Source organism: Mustela erminea, chromosome 6 (assembly GCF_009829155.1).
Source record: "Mustela erminea isolate mMusErm1 chromosome 6, mMusErm1.Pri, whole genome shotgun sequence".
In the NCBI taxonomy this organism is placed as follows: domain Eukaryota; kingdom Metazoa; phylum Chordata; class Mammalia; order Carnivora; family Mustelidae; genus Mustela; species Mustela erminea.
Genome location: NC_045619.1, coordinates 101,689,724 through 101,714,622, shown reverse-complemented (window position 1 = coordinate 101,714,622; position 24,899 = coordinate 101,689,724). Strand labels below are relative to the sequence as shown.

Here is a 24,899-nt window from a genome sequence, read left to right as displayed (position 1 = left end):
ACCAAGCCATGTGTACCACAAACTTTGAGTTTAAAGTCCCTTCCACTCCAGCAGTGTATCAGTCCTCTAAAATATTCTCCTCGTTTATGTTCTTTTTTTTTTCTTTCTCCTCTTTCCATTGTTTTTTGAATTACTTAACCTCCCTGGACCTCAGTTTTTCCATGTGGAAAACAGAAACAATAGACTGTTATAAGCATGAAAGAATTAAATAAATCTCTTCCTTCAGAGCCCAACATTCTAGAAATGTTAGTTTATTATTTTCCCAAAGGTATCATGGTAACGTTGAAAAATGGCTTTGGGCTTGAAGAGACCTGAGCTCCAGGCAAATCTCTAAATTTTTATGAGCATCAATTTCGTCGTCAGTAAAGTGAAAATAACAGATGCCTTCCTTATGCCTAGGGTTTTTTCGTCTCCCAAGAATTAAAAGACTCAATGCACAGGAAAGCCTCACTCTACAAGTACAGGCCGTCATCATAAACCGTGTTCTGAAGTCACAGTGGGGATGCTGTATAGTTAGGAGGATTCAACAGGATACAATTTTAAAAGATGCCTGACCAATAGGAAGCACTCAACACATGTTACCTATATGACTTCCTTTACTTTTTCCACTTCTTTCCACTTGCTCCTCAAAAAAAAAAAAAAAAAAGTTAAACTAGGCAGGGGACCCCTGCTGCTAAACTTCTATTATTGCTAGTTGTCTCCTTCCTCTCATTTCCCTCCCTCCCTTTTCCCCTCCTCCCTCTCTTTCCCATTACAATTTTCCTGTCGCCCCATGTTCCGTGTGCAGCCCAGATCTCCAGATTCCTGGCAGCTATGAGCCGACACATAACCAGCCGGTACCTGCGGAGACCCGGGGACGCCCATCTGCATTTACCGTCCAGCGCTCATCTGACAATAAAGTTTTATTGAAACAGAATGGGGCCGGGGGGGGGGGAGGCGCCCGTCATTCTTCCTCAACAACCAATCAGAGAGTAGAATGACTGGCGCTTGCAGGAGCTTCTGCGGTGGGGAGGTCGGGGGGAGGGACATGGCCCGCCCGAAACCGGCCTCGTAAGAGCGGAAGTACGACGCGGAAGCCAGCCATAGAGTTTAGTGGCCAGAGCGACTCTGCAGGGAGGTGGCAGGAAAGGCTCGGAACTGCTGCCGGAGGTGACGGAGCTCCGGCCCCGCCCGGTGTGCTGGAAGACGAAGCTTCCAGGTAGCGGCCCGCAGAGTCTGACCCGGGGTACGACGGGGCAGTAGCCGTGAGCCCACGGTCCCTGGGCGGCCTCTTTAAGGGAGGGGGCGGAGCCACGTGGAAGGAGCTTGCGGGTGAGGTCACGTGATTGAGGGCACTTGCGGGGCACCGTGGAAATTTGAGGGAGCGTTGTCGGGGTGGACACCATGTGATACCCCTTACCCCACTACATCCTGTGCCTTGGGGTTCAATGGGGTGCACGTGGTGGGACTTGGGATCAGGCCCGAGTTTGGGGGAGGGGGCGTGGCAACCCTGTCTCAGCCAGGCTTCCATCAAAGTGGCCGATTTTAGGATTTCTAGATCCAAGTTTTAGACTGCTCCATCTCTCATCCCTCATTTGCAGAAATGACTCAGTGCCTCTGCAGTCCAGCCCCGGCTACTGTGCTTCCAGCCCTCCCAGTGTTCAGGGGCCTCCAACTTCACATTCTCTTTCCTTGCAGCTCCAGATATCCTGAGCCCAGGTCCCCCCAGCTCAGTGCAGCCATGAGTGCCGAGGTGAAGGTGACAGGGCAGAACCAGGAACAATTTCTGCTCCTGGCCAAGTCGGCCAAGGGGGCAGCGCTGGCCACACTCATCCACCAGGTGCTGGAGGCTCCTGGTGTCTACGTGTTTGGGGAACTGCTGGATATGCCTAATGTTAGAGAGGTGGGTTCCTGGCCTGGAAAGCCCACAGGGAAGCTTGGGGCTAAGATTGAACTTGAGAATGGGTGGGCAGGGCTCATTTGCAACTCCATAACCATTCAGTTGAACAAGAATATGATGATGATTAGTTAACAGGTGGCAAAAATAAGTAGGCAAGTAAACCTCTTACTTTCCTTTGATGATGATGAATCTGTAAAACCCACTATTTTTCATTTTTAAGCAAAAGAGCACGTGATTCAGAAAAGGAGACCTGATTCCAGCCTGTCTCCGCCCACTTAGTAGCTCTCAATAAGACCATGTCCCCTTGATCAGGTCATTTTTCCTTTAGGACCTCTGTTTCTCTGTTTTCCCTTTAGCATTGGAGCTGATACTGCCCTTCACTGTCAATTACAGAAATCAGGACAGATTATGGGAAGTTTAAAGTCCAGTACAAATGAAAGGCAATAAACATGAAATTGGCATACTCTCCTTTCCCACTTTGTACCCTTTGTTAATTCCCTTAAGTTAGAGATGGTCTAGAAGTATTAGAAGGTTTTTTCCCCTGGAAGACATGTGGCAAGATGCTAGGAACACAGCAGAGAGAACTGTTCACATAGAAGTGGCAGAGTAAACAGTTTAACATATAGAGTGGGTGGGTCACCAAGATGTATGACCTCACCCCATGTCCTGAGATGCTAGGGCATTGGTATGTAGGCAGACTATATTAGGTTTTTGAGGGCCAATGATTGACTGAGTTGATGGATTTTGCCTTTGGGGATCACTCTGGGGTATATGGAGAATACTCTAGCTGCCTTCTTTCCCTGCTTTCCTCTGCAGTGGAACTAAAGAGGGTCCATTAAGGTGAACAAAAAGAAGCATTTATTGGGTGCTTGTTTATCTCTCTGCTAGTCACCTGGGAATTCCAAAAAAGTACAAGACACAGTGCCTATTACCCTTCTAAAACTTATATTCCAGTTGCAGAAATAAGATGAATGGATATGGACATGTTAAATTACTTATTTAGTAAGTATTTATTGAGAGCTGAATACATGCCTAGTTCTGCTAGACATAGGTGGGTGGGATACCAGGGCCTGGGTCTGTCATCTTATTGGAAAAAAAGATATTCTTGGGTAATAACCTAAGGGTTTGATCGATTAAATGCCAGAATGAGTGATCAGTGATAGGAGGTGAGTGAGTGAGCTGGCCTGGATGATGAAGCCGCTTGGGTGCTAGAAGTCTGACACAGAGGCCACAAATTCCAGCGCCTGCTGAGGCCGCGCAGCTGTCAGAGATGAATGAGGCTAACACAGGAGTCTTTGGTGACTTGGCAAGAACAGCAGACTGCCTGATGATATGCAGATTCAGAAATCCTAAACACACTCAAAGGACCAAAATACAATTTGCACTGTCTGGGTGTGCACGTGCCCACACACACTACTGAACACTCTGAATGTGTTCAATTCTGAATTTAGGGTAAGAATGAAGACATATGGAGGAAGAGGGTATGGTGGATTTCTGGGGGAAGGGGGGTGGGGTAGTGCAAATAAGGGCCTAGAGGTGGAAATGAGGCCTTCCAATGGCAAGAGTGATCAGAGAGGCAGAGAAGTCCTTTTGGTGAGCTGGAAGAGCCCGTGGGAGAGGGGAAAGATAGGGCCAGAAAGTGGAATTCAAAAGAAGTGAGGCTGGGAAACTGGAGAGAGGCCCATCCTGTCACCTCTTCCTTCATGTTCCTGCAGCTGGCTGAGAGTGACTTCGCTTCCACATTCCGGCTGCTCACAGTGTTTGCTTACGGGACATATGCTGATTACTTAGGTAACCTAAGAGGGCTGGAGCTCTGGAGTAGTGGAGGTGGGAGAAGGGCAATTTTTGGAAGGACTAGAAGGAATTCCTGGGAAACCCTTCTACGGTACACAGGGTCAGAGTTAAGACCTGAATTGGCATGGAAAACTGGGGGAAAAAAAAAGATGAAGAAGCAAGGGAAGGAGGCTTCCCACAAAAGTGTAATCAGGATTTCCTATGCTCGTCTTTTCTTCCTAGCGGAAGCCCGGAATCTTCCCCCGCTCACAGAGGCTCAGAAGAATAAGCTTCGACACCTATCAGTTGTCACCCTGGCTGCCAAAGTCAAGGTGAGTGACTGTCTCTCTCCATATACTACCCCCACCCCAAGCCAACCGGGTTCTGAACCGAAGCGGAATGTCCCTTCGAAGGGCCTGTCTGAAGGGAATTTGCTCTCAGACAGCCTTTGCCCACACTGTCACTCTTCTGCCTTCCCTAAACCCCACGTCCCTCCAAGGTCTGTATCTGAGCTCCACTTCCTGCAGCAGCCTTTTGGGCTGAATAGTATTCTCTTTGCTTTCTGTTTTGTTTTTGTTTTTCATTCAACATTTTTTGCATTTTGGGTCAAAATAGCAACCAGAGTGCCATTCGCTTGTTAATGCGATCACCTTCCTTCTCACTATAGAAAGTCCCACACAGGGGTGCCCGAGTGGCTCAGTCACTTAAACGTCTGCCTTTGGCTTAGGTCGTGGTCCTGGGATCAAGCCCCAATCGGGGCTCCCTGCTCAGTGTGGAGTCTGCTTCTCCCTCTCCCTCTCCACACCGCCCCCAAGCTGTGCTCACTCACACTAGAGTGTGCAGGCTCTCTCTCTCTCTCTCAATTAAATAGATAGAAATCTCAAAAAGGCAAAAAACAAAAAACAAAAATAAAAACAAAAATAAAAACAAAGAAAGTTCCACACAAACGGCCTCAGCTTTCAGATGTGGGGACAAGGCTCTCTCTTCTGGTGAAGTGCCAGGCTTCTGTTTGCCAGTCAGAAGTGCATAACCCAGACATATCTCTCTAGTTCCAGTTGGGTTCACTTTCTTATTAAATATCCCTCTCCCACCCACCTACATATTCTCAGCTGTTCCTTGACTTTCCTGTGGTCCCCATGATTTGACCTAAACCAGGCTCTCTGTCCTGAGGTGCCTCTGTGGAAGGAAGTGGGGTATGAATGGTTAAGTAACTCAGACCCCACCCCCACCCCGTGCTCTTGTTACATCAGGCTTATCTGGACCAGGGTCTGTGCTGTCCTGAGCTGTGGCCAGAGAACTGATGCCCAGGCAGATGTCACTTTCTTCTTCTGTAGGGTAGGAGGTGAAGGGTGGTAGGGGAATGTAAATCTTTTTTTTTTTTTTAAAGATTTTATTTATTTATTTGACAGAGAGAGATCACAAGTAGGCAGAGAGGCAGGCAGAGAGAGAGAGAGAGGAGGAAGCAGGCTCCCTGCTGAGCAGAGAGCCTGGTGCGGGACTCGATCCCAGGACCCTGAGATCATGACCTGAGCCAAAGGCAGCGGGTTAACCCACTGAGCCACCCAGGCGCCCCGAGGGGAACATAAATCTTAAACGTCGTGCTTCTCGGGAGGTTATTTCTCAGGGGATGGTACTTTAACTAAATTTGCCTTAGGCCCAGCCTTTTAGAGGAATTTTTTAGAAAAATTAATACTATTTTTTAAGATTTTATTGATTTATTTGACAGAGAGAAATACAGTGAGAGAGGGGACATAAGCAGGGGGAGTGGGAGAGGGAGAAGCAGGCTTCCCACCATGCTGGGAACCAGATGGTGAGGCCTGATCCCAGGACCCTGGGATCATGACCTGAGCCCAAGGCAGAAGCTTAATGAGTGAGCCACCCAGGTGCCCCTAGAGGAAATCCTTTAGGAGTAGGAGTGGAGGGTGCCTGGGTGGTTCAGTCCTTAAGCTCCTGCCTTTGGCTCAGGTCATGATCCCAGGGTCCTGGGATCAGGCCCCACAATCAGGTTCCAGGCACGGTGGGAAGCCTGCTTCTCCCTCTCCCACTCCCCTGCTTATGTACTCTCTCTTGCTGTGTGTGTCTCTCTCTCTGTGTCAAATAAATAAAATCTTTATTTTATTTTTTTAAAGATTTTATTATTTATTTGACAGAGAGAGAGAGATCACAAGTAGGCAGAGTGGCAGGCAGAGAGAGAGGGGAAACAGGCTCCCCACCAAGCAGACAGCCTGATGTGGGGCTTGATCCCAGGACCCTGAGATCATGACCTGACCTGAAGGCAGAGGTCCAACCCACTGGGCCACCCAGGCGCCCCTAAATAAAATGTTTAAAAGAAAAAAAAGGAATAGGAATGGAGCGTAGGCAGGGGAGCTGGGGTGGGGGTGGGGGGGATGGAGGGAAGACTCTTGGAAGCCCTTCTCTGCTGGAGAGCCTCACAAATCCCAGCCCAACCTCCCTGCGCCCCAGTGTATCCCATATGCAGTGTTGCTGGAGGCCCTCGCCCTGCGTAACGTGCGGCAGCTGGAAGACCTTGTCATCGAGGCAGTGTATGCCGACGTGCTCCGCGGCTCCCTGGACCAGCGCAACCAGCGACTGGAGGTTGACTACAGCATTGGGCGGGACATCCAGCGCCAGGACCTTAGTGCCATTGCTCGAACCCTGCAGGAGTGGTGAGACCCCTGTCCTGGCCCTGTTCCTTCTCATCTCCCTCCGGGAAAGGGGGAGGTGCTTTGCGGGGGTGGGGAGGGCTGGGCTGGGCTGGGCTGCAGAGGTAGAGTCCCAGAGGATGAAGGGAGAGGTGCTCATTCCTACAGAAGCTTCTGAGGGCAGAAGGAAGCAGAGGAGGGCCTGCGGGGCAAGAGGCTGGAAGCAGTGTCCTTGGCATAGTCATTGTGGGGAGCAGGGAGCAGTACTCTTGAGGGGCTCCTCAGTGGCGTGTTGGATCCTCACTTGTCTTAAGCTAGATTCATCCCATCGGTCTGTAAGCAGCATGTCTTAGGCCCTGGGTCTCTTCCGTTTCCGTGTTTCTCTTTGTGTTCTTGTCTAACTTCAATACACCTTTTTTTTCCTTCTCTCCAGCATCTACCCAGTGTTGTTTTCCATTCCTCCCCTCACATGTTGTGCATTACTCCAGGCACTTCCCATACCTGTCTTAGGCTGCCCCCCCACACCCCCCCAGGTGTCTTTGTGGCTCCTGGGACTATTGTTGCACGTGGTTTCCAGGTGCCCTGGCGAAGGTCCCTAACTCAGACAAGGTGTTTGCATGCAGGGTGTTCTGAATCTGTCTGTCGTGAGTGTGCGATCCCAGCCTCCTGCTGACGCATCTCCGCTCCTGATCCTCGCAGGTGTGTGGGCTGTGAGGTCGTGCTGTCAGGCATCGAGGAGCAGGTGAGCCGCGCCAACCAGCACAAGGAGCAGCAGCTGGGCCTGAAGCAGCAGATCGAGAGTGAGGTGAGCGGGCGAGGCATCAGGACGGACCCGAGCTTCCAAGCTCACGCAGCTGGGGCCAGTTGTCCCATGTGGAGGGGTCAGGACCGTGGCTGTAGCAAACAGACAAGGTCGACAGGGCCCGTCGGATTCTGGGACTTCCCTTATTGTCCCCCATTTCTTTCATCCGGGTAGGTGGCCAACCTTAAAAAAACCATTAAAGTTACAACAGCAGCAGCCGCCGCAGCTACATCTCAGGACCCTGAGCAGCACCTGACTGAGCTGAGGGAACCCGCCCCTGGCACCAACCAGCGCCAGCCCAGCAAGAAAGCCTCAAAGGGCAAGGGGTGAGCCAATGTGGCAGGAACTGCTTGCTTCCGGGGTGTCCTGCTTTTATATCAGAGACCCGGGTGTCCTCGCCCCCTTTAGTCGTTTGCATGGGAGTAGAGGTGGGGGGAGGCCGCAGGGGTGAGGGGAATTCCCTGCAGCCTCTCTCTCTCTCTTCCCCTTGCCAGACTCCGAGGGAGCGCCAAGATTTGGTCCAAGTCGAACTGAAGGAACTGTCGTTTCTTCTCTGGGGATGCGGGGTCCTAGCTGCCTGCCTGTCCTTTAGGAGTCCTCGGCCTCCCTGTGCTCCTGGCCAGCTGATAATCCTAGGTTCATGACCCTTAACCTCCCTCTTCTCTCCCTGACCCCCAAGCATAGATCACACCTTCTCTAGGGAGGAGGCAAGTACAAGTCGTGTTTTTATTGGTACTTTTGCTTTATGTGACTTTATTATGTGTCCCATTGTCTCCCTCCTCCTCCCTGCCATGCTCTCTCCCTGTTTCTTTAAAATGGGGGTTGGGGGGCAGCATCTATCCCTGTTTGTTATCTGTCATGGAGTAGGTGGGGCTGCTACTTCTGCAGCATAACCCACCCGTGTTTCTTCTCGCACCGCCCCATCCTCGCATGCCTAATCCCCGGTTTGTACTCCTTACCGCCCCCCCGCCTGTCTGGGCAGCATCCGAAGAGCCATAGGGCTTCTGCCTTTATTCCCACCCGGGGAATCCTGGGAGCCAGTCTGCCATTCTCGGAGTCACTGGACACTTTCATCCTAGAATCCTGTCACACTATAGTTGTTTCCTTTCCTCTCTCCTCCCCTTGGGTCCTGGGAATGCTGCTGCTTCAATGACCCCAGAGCCAAAGAAGGGCACCCATCTCTTGAGATGTTGAGAGATGGCTCTTTCTTAGCCCTGGCTATCTTGGAAAGCCTGATGGCAATCCTGGAAGGATTTATACTTCCTTTTGTGAGTTTGGTGGGAAAGGGAAGGGGATATAGATTGTATTTAAAAAAAAAAAAAAAGTATATATATACATATATCTATATATAACATGGAACAGAAATAAATCTATGAGAAATCTATCTACAAACATGCCCGGAAATGGGTATCTTCTGTCTTTGATATGTGCAGATGGGAAGAAGGCTCATTGTCCGTCCACTCTAAAGCAAAGTGCTGGAAAGAGAAGAGAACCAGGTACTGGGTGCCGGGTCCTGGCCTAGGAGCCAGGAGACCTAAATCTTGAGTCGTGTGACTTGGGACAGATTGCTCAGTATTCCATCACTCACTCAGAAGCAGCGGATGCTTGCTGGGCACCAACACGTGCATGGCATTAGACGTGCAAAATGGCCATCGCTGGCCCTCCTCTCGGAGCTGGGCTGCAGCCTGTTACCTTCCTTCCTGCAGAATTATAAGGGAGAAGAGTTGATAATAGCCTTCAGGTTTTGCATCAGAACCACACAGGACTCAGATCTGCAGGAAGCAGCAGCAGGCTCCCGTCTACCGTCCAAGGCAGAGCTTCCTGTCCTGGGACTCTTGGTCTCCTTGGTCTAGTGCACTGCTGTGCACTCTTTTTAGAATTGCGAAGCTCGGGGCGCCTGGGTGGCTCAGTGGGTTAAGCCTCTGCCTTCGGCTCAGGTCATGATCTCAGGGTCCTGGGATCGAGTCCCTCATCGGGCTCTCTGCTCAGCAGGGAGCCTGCTTCCCTCTCTCTCTCTCTCTCTCTGCCTGCCTCTCTGCCTACTTGTGATCTCTCTGTGTGTGTCAAATAAATAAATAAAGAGCAAAAATTTGTGAGGGGAAAAAAAAGAATTGTGAAGCTCTAATGTGAGGGACAGTTGGCCGCCCCCTGACCCCCACATGCACATGAAGCAGTTGCCTCCTGAGGGTCCCAATGTTGACTGAGCTGCTCTCCAGAGATTGTGTTTTTCTCTAGGTGGACATCTAGCACAGACCACTCTGTGGGCGCTAGAGGTTTCAGTCACAGATCTAGAAAGTGGGGTGGGATCCTGAGGTTTTGATTAAAAGTGGGCTGGGCGAGTGTCTTGTTTGGAGGGGGCTGTGCAGGCTTGCTGGGCCAACTGGGAGTTGACACTTCTGGCTTCTTGGTTTGGCTTTGCCCTCGACGAACTTGTTGAGCCTGCTTTGTCTTGGTTCTCAGTCTCTACCTCTGCAATAATCCTTTTTCCTCCTATACCTTTTAATGTGTAGAAGTTGCTAATTCCTGGCACTTTGAACCTGTCCCCCCCACTTCCTTCCCCAACTTTTCACTTGAATTTAGTATCTTGTTTTCTTGGAAGCTAGTTCCAGCAAGTGGCTCCGTAACTTCTCTCAGCTCTCTAGTTCCTGCTTTCAGTGGATGGCTCCAGAGTCTAAGTGTGGGCTGAGCTGGGACTGCCTGGCTTAACACCCAAAGCAGGAGAGGGACCATTCACATGGCCCCAAGGACATGCAAAGTCAGTCTGTCTTTGACTTAGAGGGACGGGGTCTTGGCTACCAAGGCATGAAGAAGGGGGAGCAGATTATTTTGGGGCTCAATTTTTTTTGACCATGAAACTTGGTTCAGGATTTAGAGATTCCATGTACAACCAAACTCAGGGCGCCAGAATATTTCCAACCAAGAATCTTAACCACCATGGGCACACTCTCACACACTGATCCCCTAGGGTACAGCAGTCTTAAGTGGTCTTATGGCTGGACCAATGTGAGAAGAGGAAGAGGAAGAAGACTTGCCTTTATGAGAATTCAGAGTTCATGCCCATGAAACTGGTGACACTTAAAAGACTATGCCAAAGTGTCTGAAGCTAAAATCAATGACTGGACTGGTGTAAGTCTTCATGCACAACAAGAGCAAAGACAATGTCTACAGTCAATATTCATGAAATCCTATTGAAGAGAGTTTGGGAATTCTCTGTTTAGATGCGTTTTCCAACAAGAATGAATAGAAGGGAGCTTTGGGCAGTCCAGGCAATGTATTAGTTATCCAATATGGTGTAACAAATTACCCTAAAATTTAGTGGCTTAAAAATACACATTTGGGGTGCCTGGGTTGTTCAGGCCTTCCACTCAGGTCATGATCTCAGGGTCCTGGGATCGAGCCCCGCATCGGGTTCTCTGCCCAGCAGGGAGCCTGCTTCCTCCTCTCAGTCTTTGCCTGACTCTCTGCCTACTTGTAATTTCTGTCAAATAAATAAATAAAATCTTTAAAAATAATTTATAAAAAAATAACACACATTTACTATCTCATTTTCTGTGGTTCAGGAATGTGGACACACTGTGTTCTGCCTCAGGGTCTCTCACAAGGCTGCAATCAAAGAGTTAGCTGGAGCCATGTCATCTCAAGGTTCCAAGGGGAAGGATCTTTCATCCACACCCAGTGTGTCAGCAGGATTCACTAACTCATAGGTGGCTGGACTGAGGAACTTGTTTCTGGGCTGGCTGTTGGTCAGAGGCAGCCCAGGTAGCCCTCTCTATCAGGGCGAGAACCAGAGACACCACATCCGGAAAGCAGAATCAGTCTTGTAACCTAATCGTGGAAGAGGTATCTCATCACTCTTAACGAGGCACCAGGTCCAGCCTAGTGACTGCCAGAAGGCAGGGATCATTGGAAGCCATATTGGAAGTTGCCTACTACAGACACTATTTCTGTGGGCCACCAGCATCAGAAACATCAGGGGAGCTTTTGAAAATGCATATTCCTGGATCCTGCTTGCACCCCAGTTCCTACTGAGTTAGAATCTCCAGGATGTGGATCAGAAATATGCTTTCACTGTCCTCATTGACTCAGCTCTGAGCTGAGAAGTCCCATTTATATAAGCAGACTTGCCCAGATTAGTGCCAAATTGGATCAGCTGAGATCAGGCTTCTATTGTAGGGGCCTTGGACAGGTATGGAGACACAGGGTCACCATCTGGAAGAGAAGGATGTGCAAAGGTGAAACTTTGAGTACAGGACAAGAGAGAGAATTTGTCCTTTGAGGTTCTTAAATATATGGTTAAGTAATTAAAAGTGTGATAAGTGCTGAGAAGTATAGGGTGACATGAAAGCATTTAGCATTAGGATCTACATCTTACTTGGGGTCAGGAATGCCTTCTTCGAGCCTTCTACTTTCCAGTGAAAGTAGAAGCCCGAGTGGCAGTTGGCCTGACTAAGGAAAGGAGGATGAGCATTCTGGGTGGGAAGAACAGTGTTGAGGAACACATGGCAGCGTAATATAACCCCAATGTGTGTTATACCTCTTGGCATTGGAGTTCTGGGTGATTTTTGTCTTTGTGCCTGTTTCTGTTGTCCAATCTTTTTATGATTAAGACTAATATTAAGTGCTTCCTGCAGCCAAACATGATGCTAAGTGCTTTGCATATATAAACTCATTTAATCCAAGCAGCAGCCTTGTGAAGTTGATACCACTATTATCCTCCTCTAAAGATGACAGAAGAGGTACAGGGAGGTTATGTAACTTGCTCAGGACCACACATATGATAAATGGAGTAGGCACAACTGGAGTAGGCGCACACCTCCCCCATCACTCCCAGTGCTCCCAGACGGACTGCATGGGACAACTCTCTGAGATAGCAGAGAAGTAGATGGCAGCAGGGAGGAAGAAACCGGAATTTGAAGTTCCGTGAAACCAGTGGTGAGTTTGCCATCACCCCCCACCCCCGCCCACCCCATTACTGCCCAGAGTGGACTCAGAGGTGGCCCAAACCCAGCAATGTACATCAGGTCTGAACTGAAAGAGTTCCTCTTGGAGCCTTCTACTTATTGCAGGTCTGAGAAGCCAGAAAGGGACTCCTAAGGGTCAGAGAGTAGGGGAATCTCCAGTTTTTTTCCTTCTCTCCCACTTCTAGCCCCGGGCAGCACCATGGTAGTGTAGCTATAGCTGCATAATGGGGCACAGTGGCTGGGCAGGCACTGAAAGCTGAGGGAGGGGAATTCCTCTAGCACAGGCGCTGTGGTCTCGAGAGCGTTGAGGTAAATCGCTCTGCTTTTTTCTTTCTTTTCTGGATGCTTAGCCCAGACACAAAGTGGGAAATGCACAGCAGAGTAGAGAAACTAAAGCCACTCCCCCTTTTTTGGCCAGAGGATCAGGAAAGGAAGACCCGGAGAATCAAAGTATCAGGGAGATCAGAGAGAGGAGAGAAATCGAGAATCCCATAGAGTTGTGTATGAATTCTTGGGCTCACCTCAAATCTGCACAAGCACGGACCCGACCTTAAACATTTTACCAAAGCTTTACGAATTAAGCTACAGGGTGGATCACTGTCCGGGTCTCACTGACCACTGGGTGGCACACATCCGGGATTGATGTGGATAGCCCCACAAACTGAAAATTAAACTGACCTTGGAACCACAATGCAAAGAAGACAGGTTGCTGCCGGAACAAAACCTCATCAATCACCTGCTAAAACAAACATTCCCGTTAGCATTTTAATAAGATCCCAGAGTCTCCACCGATATTCAAAATATCCAGGATACAATCTAAAATTACCCAGCTGATACAAAAAAAACTTTCTAGGGAAAAGACAAGCACCCCCAACATGACAAATGTTGGAATTTTAAGCAAAGACTTTAAAGCAGTTAGTATAAACATACTGGAAGAAGAAAGGGAGAATGCTTTCAAAACAAATGGTAAGGTAGAAAGTATAAGCAAAGAAATAGAAGACCTAAGGAATAGTCAAATGGAAATTTTAGAACTGAAAAGTAGGAGTAAAATAGAATATTCACTGGATAGCAGACTGGAGACGACAGAGGAGTGACTTTGAAGATAGTCAATATTAATTATGCAATCTAAACAAATAAAAAAGACAAAAGAAAACAGGATCTCAGGGACCTGTGGAACAAGACCAAAAGATCTAACATTTGTGTCAACAGAGTCCCAGAAGGTGAGGAGAAAAAGTATGAAATAGAAAAATTACTGGAAGTAATCATGGTTAAAATGGTCCCAAGTTTGGCGAAAGACATACACAGATTCAAGAAGCCTGGTGAAGAGCAAACAGAATATACTCAAGTCTGTGACTAGACATCATAATCAAGTTGCTGAAAATAAAGAACATAGAAAAATATCCACAGAACATCTAGAGAAGAACAACCGATTTCACATAAGAGAACAATGACTCAGATTACTGCAGATTCCTCATCAAAACTAGGAAACTGGAGGAACTAGAATCACACTTAAAGTGCTGAGAGAGGGAGACACCTGGGTGGCTCAGTTTTTTAAATGGCTGCCTTTGGCTCAGGTCCTGATCTCAGAGTTCTGGGATCAAGCCCCATATCCGGCTCCTGGCTCAGCAGGGAGTCTGCTTCTTCCTCCCACACTGCCTGCTGCTCTACCTGCTTGTACTCTCCCTCTCTGTTAAATGAATAAATAAAATCTTAAAAAATAATAACAAAGTGTTGGAAGAAAGATGTCAATTCAAAATTCTATACCCAATGGGGACGCCTGCATGGTTCAGCCAGTAGAGCATCTGCCTTCAACTTAGGTCATGATCTTGGAGTCCTAGGATTGAGCCCCGCGTCAAGCTCCCTGCCCAGCAGGGAGCTGCCCCTCCCCCTACTTGTGTGAGATCTTCTCTCAAGTAAATAAAATCTTAAAAAAAAAATTCTATGTCCAGTGAAAATGTCACTCAGAAGTTAATGTAAAATAAAGACATTCTTCTATGAAGGAAAGTATAACAATTTGTCAGTAGCAGGACCACTCTAAATGAAAGGTTACAGGGATGCCTGGGTGGCTCAGTTGGATAAGCACCCAACTCTTTTTAAAAAAAATATTGAATATTTATTTATTATTATTTAAAAAAATTTTTTCTTTGTTTATGAACATATAATGTATTATTAGCCCCAGGGGTACAGGTCTGTGAATCGCTAGGTTTACACACTTCACAGCACTCAGCATAGCACATACCCTCCGCAATGTCCATAACCCTACCACCCTCTCCCCACCCACCTCCCTCTGGCCACCCTCAGTTTGTTTTGTGACATTAAGAATCTCTTATGGTTTGTCTCCCTCCCGATCCGATCTTGTTTCATTTATTCTTTTCCTACCCTCCAAACCCCCCACGTTGCATCTCCACTTCTTTATATCAAGGAGATCATATGATAGTTGTCTTTCTCCGATTGACTTATTTCGCTAAGCATAATACCCTCTAGTTCCATCCACATGGTCGCAAATGGCAAGATTTCATTTCTTTTGATGGCTGCATAGTATTCCATTGTGTATATATACCACATGGTCTTTATCCATTCATCTGTTGATGTACATCTAGGTTCTTTCCATAGTTTGGCTATTGTGGACATTGCTGTTATGAACATTTGGGTATACGTGCCCCTTCGAATCACTATGTTCGTATCTTTAGGGTAAATACCCAGTAGTGCAATTGCTGGGTTGTAAGGTAGCTCTATTTTCAACTTTTTGAGGAACCTCCATGCTGTTTTCCAGAGTGGTTGCACCACCTTGCATTCCCACCAAGCGTGTAGGAGGGTTCCCCTTTCTCCGTATCCTCGCCAGCATCTGTCATTTCCTGACTTGTTAATTTTAGCCATTCTGACTGGTGTGAGGTGGTATCTCATTGTGGTTTTGATTTGTATTTCCCTGATGCCGAGTGATGTGGAGCACTTTTTCATGTGTCTGTTAGCCATCTGGATGTCTTCTTTGCAGAAATGTCTGCTCATGTCCTCTGCCCATTTCTTGATTGGATTATTCTCTGGGTGTTGAGTTTGCTAAGCTCTTTATAGATTTTGGATACTAGCCCTTTATCTGATATGTCTTTTGCAAATACTTCTCCCATTCTGTCAGTTGTCTTTTGGTTTTGTTAACTGTTTCCTTTGCTGTGCAAAAGCTTTTGATCATGATGAAGTCCCAATAGTTCATTTTTGCCTTTGTTTCCCTTGCCTTTGGTGATGTTCCTAGGAAAAAGTTGCTGCGGCTGAGGTCGAATAGGTTGCTGCCTGTGTTCTCCTCAAGGATTTTGATGGGTTCCTTTCTCACACTGAGGTCCTTCATCCATTTTGAGTCTATTTTCATGCATGGTGTAAGGAAATGGTCCAATTTCATTTTTCTGCATGTGGCTGTCCAATTTTACCAACACCATTTGTTGAAGAGGCTGTCTTTTCTCCATTGGACATTCTTTCCTGCTTTGGCAAAGATTAGTTGACCACAGAGTTGAAGGTCTATTTCTGGGCTCTCTATTCTGTCCCATTGATCTGTGTGTCTGTTTTTGTGCCAGTACCATACTGTAATAGAGCTTAAAGTCCAGAATTGTGATGCCACCAACTTTGGCTTTCTTTTTCAATATTCCTTTGGCTATTTGAGGTCTTTTCTGGTTCTATATAAATTTTAGGATTATTTGTTTCATTTCTTTGAAAAAAGTGGATGGGATTTTGATAGGGATTGCATTAAATGTGTAGATTGCTTTAGGTAGCATAGACATTTTCACAATATTTGTAAGTGCCCAACTCTTGATTTTGGCTCAGGTCAAGATCTCAGGGTCAAGCGATGGGCCTGTATGTTGGGCTCCATGCTCAGTAGGGAGTCTGCTTCAGGATTCTCTGTCCATCTCCCTCTGTCCCTCTCTTTGCTTGCTCACTCTCTCTCAAATAAATCAATCTTTTTTTTTTTTTAAATAAAAAATGCTAAAGAAAGTTCTTCAGACAGAAGAAAAATGGTGACTGAGGAAACAGGACATCAAGAAGGAAGAGAAACAGATCTGGTAAGTATAGATTGATCTCTTGTTCTTTAAAATGTCTCTAACAATTGAAAGTAAAAGTTTTAAAACTCTGATGGGGTTTTCAGCGTTTGCAGATTTAATAGCTATGACAACTACAACACAAAGGAGAGACAATAAAGGGGCCTAAAGTGGTGGTAAAATCTGCATTTAACCTGACATAGTGAAGTACAGATTCTAAGTGGACTATGGTAAGTGTGGATTTTTTTTTTTAAGATTTTATTTATTTATTTGACAGACAGAGATCACAAGTAGGCAGAGAGGCAGGCAGAGAGTGAGAGAGAGGAGGAAGCAGTCTCCCCGCGGAGCAGAGAGCCCGATGTGGGGCTCGATCTCAGGATCCTGGGATCATGACCTGAGCCGAAGGCAGAGGCTTTAACCCACTGAGCCACCCAGGTGCCCAAAGTGTGGATTTTATAATCCCTGGAGGAAGGTTAGTAAGCCACACTCCACAGGCCAGAACCAGCACTACCTGTTTTTGTAAATAAAATTTTATTGGCACATCTAGTATAATACTGTCTAGCTCCATCCTTGTCATTGCAAATGGCCAGATTTCATTCTTTTTTATGGCTGAATAATATTCCATTGTGTATCTGTACCACATCGTCTTATCCATTCATCTATCGATGGACATGTGCACGGATTCCATAGTTCAGCTACTATAAATAATGCTGCTATCAACATATGGGTGCATGTATCCCTTTGAATTAGTGTTTTTGTTTTCTTGGGTAAATACCCAGTAGTGTGATTACTGGGTCATAGGGTAGCTCTATTTTTAACTGTTTGAGGAACCTGCATACTGTTTTCCACAGTGGCGGCACCAGTTTACATCACCAATTGAGTATTGCAACAGACATTGTATGACTTGCAAAGCCTAACATATTATCTGGCCCTTTACAGAAAAAACTTGCCATTCCTGCCCCAGGGCTATCACTTAAAAAAAAAAAAAAAAAAGATGGGGTGCCTGGGTGGCTCAGGTCATGATCCCAGAGTACTGGGATCCATCCCAACATAGGCTGCATACTTGGTGGGAAGCCTGATTTCTCTCCCAGTCCCACTGCCTCTCTTACTTTTCTCGCTGTGTCTTTCTCTGTCAAATAAATAAATACAATCTTTTTTAAAAAAGTAAAAAAAAGAAAAGAAAAGAAAAGAAAAGAAAAGAAAAGAAAAATTTAGTGAGAAAAAAAAGGTAGAACACTTTCTATCTAATAATACTCAAATAGGGGCACCTGACTAGCTTCTTGGTTAAGTGTCTGCCTTCAGCTCGGGTCGTGATCTCAGGGTTCTGGGATCAAGCCCTGTGTGGGGAGTCTACTTCTCCCTCTCCCTCAGCCCCTCCTCCCTGCTTGTGCAAGCATGCTTTGTCTCTTAAGTAAATAAACAAACAAATAAATAAAATCCAAATAAGCAACAACAATAAAAAAAAATGGCTTGAAAGTAGAGGTAGCTGAATTATAAATGGGACCAAACAGAATAACAAAATAATAGAAGTAAATTGAACCATATTAACACTTAATATTAAATGTAAGTAGCATAAATACACCAATTAAAAGGCACATTATCGAAATGCACTTTAAAAACCACAAAAGATCCAACTATATGCTGTCTTCAAAAAACCCATTTTAAGTGTAAAATAGGTGGATTAAAAGTAAAAGAATAGAAAGACATATACCATGAAAACACTAATCAGAAGAAAGCTGTACTGGCTATAGTAAGGCAAATTAACTTCAGAGCAAAGAAAATTACCAGGGGTAAAGAAGAACAGTACATAATAATTAAAAAGTTCGGTTTTTCCCAGAAGACATAATTCTAAATGTCTCTGCATCTAACTACAGAGGTTCAAAATACAAAAAGGAAATACTCACAGATATTAAAGAGAAAAAAAAGGACAGATCCACAATTGTAGTTGAAAATGTCAAAACTCAGCAGTAACCAGTAGAACAAGTAAACAAAATTAGATGTATAGAAGTATGTAGAACTGAAAATTGTCATCAACCAATAGGATCTAACTGAAATTCATAGAACACTTCCTCAACACAAAAGAATCACAATTTCTTTTTAAATATGCATGGCAGGGGCGCCTGCATGGCTCAGTGGGTTAAAACCTCTGCCTTCAGCTCAGGTCATGATCTCAGGGTCCTGGGATGGAGTACCACATCAGGCTCTCTGCCAGCAGGGAGCCTGCTTCCCTTCCTGTCTCTCTGCCCGCCTCTCTGCCTACTTGTGATCTCTGTCAAATAAATAAATAAAATCATTAAAAAAAAATACACATGGCAGGGTGCCTGGGTGGCTTAGCGGGTTGAGTCTCTGCCTTTGGCTTGGGTCGTGGTCTCAGGGTCCTGGGATTGAGTCCTGCATCGGGTTCTTTGCTCAGTGGGGAGCCTGCTTCCCCCACCCCCGCCTGCCTCTCTGCCTACTTGTGATTTCTCTCTGTGTGTGTCAAATGAATAAATAAAATCTTTAAATAAATAAATAAATAAATACACACGACACACTTACCAAGATAGGTCATGTCCTGAGTCATAAAACAAACCTCAACAAATTTAAAAGGATTGAAGTCATACAAAGTATGCTTTCTGGCCATAATGGAATTAGAACTAGAAATCAATAAGAGAAAGATAACAGGGAAATCTCCAAACACATGGAAACTAAACAACATACTTTTAAATAGCCAAATCATCAAAAAGGAAGTGCCAAGAGAAATTGGACAGTATTGCAAACTTAACAAAAAGGAAAATACAGAGGCACCTGGGCAGCTCAGTTGGTTAAGTGTCTGACTTTGGCTCAGGTCATGATCCCGGTGTCCTGATCCAGCCCTGTCTTGAGCACTGCACTCAGTGGGGAGTCTGCTGTCCCTCTCCCTCTGCCCCTCCCCTCTGCTCATGCTCCCTCTGCTTCTCTCTCAAATGAATAAATAAAATATTTAAAAAAAAAAAAAAAAAAGAAAAGAGGGACACCTGGGTGGCTCAGTTGGTTGGGCATCTGCCTTCAGCTCAGGTCATGATCCAAGGGTCCTGGGATCCAAGGCCCACATCGGGCTTCTTGCTCAGTGGGGAGCCTGCTTCTCCCTCTCCCTGCTATTTCCCCTGTTTGTGCTTTCTCTCTCTCTAATAAGTAAATAAAATCATTTTTTAAAAAAAGGAAAAAATAAAATATGTGAGATGCAGATAAAGCAGTGATTTAAGGAAAAATTATAGCATCAAATGCTTATATTAGGAAAGAAGAAAGGTCTCCAGTCAATAATCTATACTTCTACCTTAAGAAGGTACATGAATAGCAAAAATAAACACAAAGCAAGAAGAAGGAAAACATAATAAGAGCAGAACAATGAAACTTAGAGGTGCCTAGCTGGCTCAGTCTGTAGGCCATGGAACTCTTGATCTCAGGGTGAGATTGAGCCACATGTTAGGTATAGAAATTACTTAAAATAAAAAAAAATTTTAGGGGTGCCTGGGTGGCTCAGTGGGTTAAGCCTCTGCCTTCAGCTCAGGTCATGATCTCAGGGTCCTGGGACCGTCCTACATCGGGCTCTCTGCTTACCGGGGAGCCTGCTTCCCCCCTCTCTCTGCCTGCCTCTCTGCCTACTTGTGCTCTCTCTCTGTCAAATAAATAATTAAATCTTTAAAAAATAAAAAATATTCTTTAAAAAAAAGAAATTAATGAAATTAAAAACAGAAAAATAGAAAAAAGAATCAATGAAACCAAAAGTTAATTGAAATGATCAATAAAATTGACAAACCTCAGGGTGCCTGGGTGGCTCAGTGGGTTAAGCCTCTGCCTTCAGTGCCAGTCATGATCTCAGGGTCCTAGGATCGAGCCCCACATTGGGCTCTCTGTTCAGCAGGGAGCCTGCTTGCCCCCCTCCTCTGCCTGCCTCTCTGCCTACTTGTGATTTCTCTATGTCAAATAAATAAATAAATAGAATCTTAAAAAAACAATTGACAAACCTCTAGCTATACTGACCAAAAAAATTTTTTTTTCAATTAAAAAAAAAAGAGAGGAGTACCTGACTGGTTCATTTGGTAGAGTATGAGATCCATCCTTCCTTCCTTCCTTCCTTCCTTCCTTCCTTCCTTCCTTCCTTTCTTTTTTTTTTTTTTTTAAGCATGCAACCCTTGATCTTGGGTTGTGAGTTCGAGTCTAGTTTTGGGTATAGAGATTACTTAAGAATAAAATCTTTAAAAAAATTTTTAAAAAGAGAGACAACACGAAATACCAATATCAGGAATAAAATAAGGAATATCACTATACTCCCCTGCAGACATTAAAAGGTTACTAAGGAAACACTACAAATAGTCATACACACACAAATTCAACAATTTATTTATTTTTTATTTATTTAAATATTTATTTATTTGACAGAGAGAGAGAGAGATCACAAGTACGCAGAGAGGCAGGCAGAGAGAGAGAGGGGGAAGCAGCCTCTCTGCAGAGCAGAGAGCCCAATGCGGGACTCCATTCCAGGACCTTGAGATCATGACCTGAGCCAAAGGCAGAGAGAGGCTTAACCCACTGAGCCACCCAGGCGCCCCTCAACAATTTTTTTTTTTAAGATTTTATTTATTTATTTGACAGAAAGAGAGCACAAGTAGGCAGAGTGGCAGACAGAGGGAGAGGGAGAAGCAGGCTCTCCACTGAGCAGGGAGCCCAACATGGGGCTCAATCCCAGGATCATGAGCTGAGCCTAAGGCAGCCACTTAACCGACTGAGCCACCCAGGCACCCCTAAATTCAATAATTTAGATGAAATGGACCAACTTCATGAAAACCATATGCTACCAAAACTCACCCAAGGAAAAAGAAAGATCTAAATATCATATGCACAACTACAAAGCTTTTAGGAGATAACATAGGAGAAATTCTCAGTTATCCAGAGTTAGGCAAAGTGTTCTTAGATATGACACCCAAAATATGATATAAGAGAAAATAGCGGTAAGTTGGACTTCATCTTAATTACAACTTTTGCTTTGAAAAAGATGTCAAGGGAAAAAAAAAAAAAAAAAAGAGAGAGAGAGAGAGGCGCCTGGGTGGCTCAGTGGGTTAAAGCCTCTGCCTTCCGCTCAGGTCATGATCTCAGGGTCCTGGGATCGAGCCCCACATCGGGCTCTCTGCTCAGCAGGGAGCCTGCTTCCCTTTCTCTCTCTCTGCCTGCCTCTCTGCCTACTTGTGATCTTTGTCTGTCAAATAAATAAATAAAATCTTTTTTTAAAAAAGAAAGAAGGAGAAAAGAAAAAGATGATGTGGAGAGGAGGAAAAGACAAACTACAGAATGGGAAAGAATTGTTTACAAATGCCATTTAACAAAGGACTTCTTACCAGAATATATAAAGAACTCTCTAAACTCAACAGGAAGGAAATAATCCAATTTTGAAAAATGGCAGGAAGACTTAAGCAGACACTTCATCAGAGAGGTTGTAATGATGGCAAATAAGCAATGACGAAACGCTCAACATCATTAGTCACTAGGGAAATACAAATTAAAGCCATGACAAGATACCTATTAGAATAAATAGAAGAACACCTACGCACTTAATGGAATGGGTAAATAAAATAAAAACTGACATACTAACCGCTGGCAAGGATGCAAAGCAACCAGGACTCTCTTACCTTGCCAGTGGGAATGCAAAATGGTGCAGCCACCCCGGAAAAGCTTCACATTTTCTTTTCTTCTCTTTTTTGTTTTTCTCTTCTTTTCTTTTCCTTTCTTTCTTTCTTTCTTTTCTTTTTAAAAAGATTTTATTTATTTATTTGACAGAGAGGGAGAGATCACAAGTAGACAGAGAGGCAGGCAGAGAGAGAGGGGGAAGCAGGCTCCCCACTAGCAGAGAGCCTGATTCCGGGCTTGATCCCAGGACCCTGAGATCATGACCTGAGCCGAAGGCAGAGGCTTTAACCCACTGAGCCACCCAGGCACCCCTTGGCATTTTCTTATAAATACTCACTTACCATATGACCTAGCAATCCCACTCCATTGCATTCCTTAAAAAATTAAGATACATACACTCAAAAACATGTGCACAAGTGTTTATAGCAGCTCTGTTCCTATGCCCCCAAACTGGAAACTAGAGTATCCTCAGACAGGTGAATGGATACAGATTATAAACACACAGAATTCTACTCAACAATAAAAAGGAGTAAACTATTAATACATGCCACAACAGGACTGAATCTCAAAGGCATTATGCTGAGTCAAGGAGCTACTCTCATTTATGATTTCATTCTATGACATTCTGGAAATGGCAGAATTATAGCAACAGAGAACATATCGGTGGTTGTCAAGGTTAAGATTTGAGGAAGGGTGTGACTACAGAGAAGCGGCAGGAAGGTGTTCAGGGTGATGAAACTGTTTGGATCCTGACTATGGGGGTGCTTACACAAATCTGCATGTGTTAAAACTCACCCAAAAGTACACACACACACACACACACACAGAGAACAATTTTTTAAGATTTTTTTTTTATTTGGCAAAGAAAGGAAGAGAGGGAACACAAGCAGGGGGAGTGGGAGAGGGAGAAACAGGCTTCCCGCTGAGCAGGGAGCCCAACGCGGGGCTCGATTCCAGGACCCTGGGATCATGACCTGAGCCGAAGGCAGACACTTAACGACTGAGCCACCCAGGCTCCCCACACACATAGCAATTTTATTAAATGCTTTTAAAAAATGCAAGATTTAAAAAATGACATACTGGGCTACTGGCATTCATCATTTGAAATATGGTGTTGTTACTTGAGTAAATTTTAATGTAAATTAAAAGTTTTTACAAATCACCAAGGAACAGTTTGAAGGAACCCCCCGCCATGGTGAAGCATTCTTTATAGCATGTTGGTATAGTTTGTGTCAATCTGGATTTTGAGTCCTGGCTTTTGGAGCGCTGCTAGGTAGCTAGCTGCATGGTGTGCAAGCAAGTCACCTCTGTTTCTTAAGCAGTGACATAGGAGCGGGGGTTTGGAGGATCTCTGTAACTGTTGCTAAGCTGCATTGGAATCCTCTCCAACCTGGACATTCTGCTTTAGTAGGTCTGGGGTGAGAAGGTCACCTGTAAGGTCTCTAATTCTAAATGTATTATTTATTTATATCATATACTGGGTTTGTTTAAATTAAGATTTGGGAGCGCCTGGGTGGCTCAGTGGGGTTAAGTCTCTGCCTTTGGCTCGGGTCATGATCTCAGGGTCCTGGGATAGAGCCCCACATCGGGCTCTCTGCTTAATGGGGAGCCCACTTCCCCCCACCCCCGCCTGCCTCTCTGCCTACTTGTGACCTCTCTGTCAAATAAATAAATAAATAAATAATCTTTTAAAATTGATTAATTAATTAATTAAGATTTGAATTGGGAATCAGCCTCTGTCCTTCCCTGCCATGTTCCCAGTATATTGGGAACTCCACCCACCCTCCAACACACACAAATCCGGGATATCTCGACTAAATTCACCCGTAGATTTCTAAGAACCTTTCCATCAAACCATTTCTCACCTCAGTGTGACCTTGACTTTGCCTAAGGTATTTCTGCTCCCCCTTTTAGAGACTCAATGCCACCTCCATGACCCTTTCCCATGCCCCCTCTCCTATGCTCCAGCTTCATGTGTCCAAACGGCCTAGCCTCAGACGGCTCAGACACTGGGTTGACCTCTTGGCTGGAGAACACTGACATCTTGGAGAGAATTGTCCAGAACATGCAAGATCCCCAGGTGGCAGGTGACAGCAGATGAAGAGGATGGGATGGATGCTGAGGTTAAGGGCTGTGGGGAGCGGGGGCGGGGGTGGGTAGCATCTTATTCCTATGCAAAAGATAAAGACCTCAGAGAAGAAAAGAATCATAAAAGGCAGAGAAAGGGCAAGGAACTCTGAGTACTAACTTATTTCATCTCAATCCCAGGGATAGTCCAGAGTGGGGATGGTGGGGAAGCAGGGGTACTGAGTAGTACTCAGTAGTACTGAGCCCAGAGGGAGAAGTATTACATGCCTGTCCTGGTCTCCCTAGTGTTACCATTTCAGGGTGGACATTGAGGATGGGAAGGCCCAGAGCGTCAGCGCTCTCTGCCTACCTTCCATAGGAGCTCTGCTGGCCTTTGGCATCCCGGGCCTCTCGAGTGCACTCCTCTCCCGCCATGCCAGCTGTGGTCCTACAGTCTCTCCCCAGGGACAGAGGCTAGTTGGGACACTGCTTAAGAGAACCAGGTACCCAACTTCCCTCCCTGTGCCCCCAGTTCTTCACCTCCCCAGCTTCTAGCAGCCTCACCTAGATCCCACCTCTCCTATCTGAAGACCCCAGTGACGTCTAAGAGGGAGAGAAGTAAAGGCTACTTTTTTCTTAGCCCTATCCCAACTGGAATGGCCTGGGAGAAGGAGAGCTTGGCCCTTGCGGCTCTCTCAGCCCTTGGGAGGACTCAGGCCCAGGCTGGGGAGCATCAGGGCGGGGCAGGTGCATGGAGTATTTAAGTGGACTTGGACTACGTGGGCTGGGAGACTGAAATACTGCGTTTTTCTTGTGGATCAGCTCCTGGTTCTCTGGGTAACCAGTTTGTGACTTGGGCTTTGGATTGCAGGACAGAGGAAGGGGGCATGAGGTAGAGGGGGAGGAGGACCCAAGGTTCTTTGTTAGTCAAGGACAGAAAACAACCCAAACTGCAAGCAGGGCTGGGTCAGAGTGGCCAAACCTTTGTTTCTACTTGTTAGTCTGTAAAGTTGAGGCACGATGGGACCCGTGGGTGGCTCAGTCATTAAGCATCTGCCTTCTGCTCAGGTCTTGATCCCGGGGTCCTGGGATGGAGTCCCCATCAGGCTCCCT

At 45.8% G+C, this 24,899-nt stretch overlaps 1 protein-coding gene across 5 annotated transcripts; it reads left to right on the top strand.

The window, feature by feature from the left end:
- Positions 1–1,048: 1,048 nt before the first annotated feature.
- On the top strand, positions 1,049–24,856 carry COPS7A (COP9 signalosome subunit 7A). Of its 5 annotated transcripts, none has more exons than XM_032348961.1 (9): positions 1,049–1,198; positions 1,678–1,882; positions 3,595–3,670; positions 3,896–3,984; positions 6,116–6,318; positions 6,994–7,099; positions 7,271–7,422; positions 16,019–16,100; positions 23,688–24,856. In XM_032348961.1, exons 2-9 carry the CDS (start codon positions 1,721–1,723, stop codon positions 23,757–23,759), a joined length of 942 nt encoding a protein of 313 aa, XP_032204852.1. In that variant the 5' UTR covers positions 1,049–1,198; positions 1,678–1,720; the 3' UTR covers positions 23,760–24,856. The 5 variants fall into 5 exon arrangements, with proteins under 5 accessions (XP_032204852.1, XP_032204851.1, XP_032204850.1 ...); XM_032348960.1 differs by having other exon boundaries at positions 1,049–1,311; XM_032348959.1 differs by having other exon boundaries at positions 1,050–1,225; positions 23,688–24,855.
- The last annotated feature ends 43 nt before the right edge of the window (positions 24,857–24,899 follow it).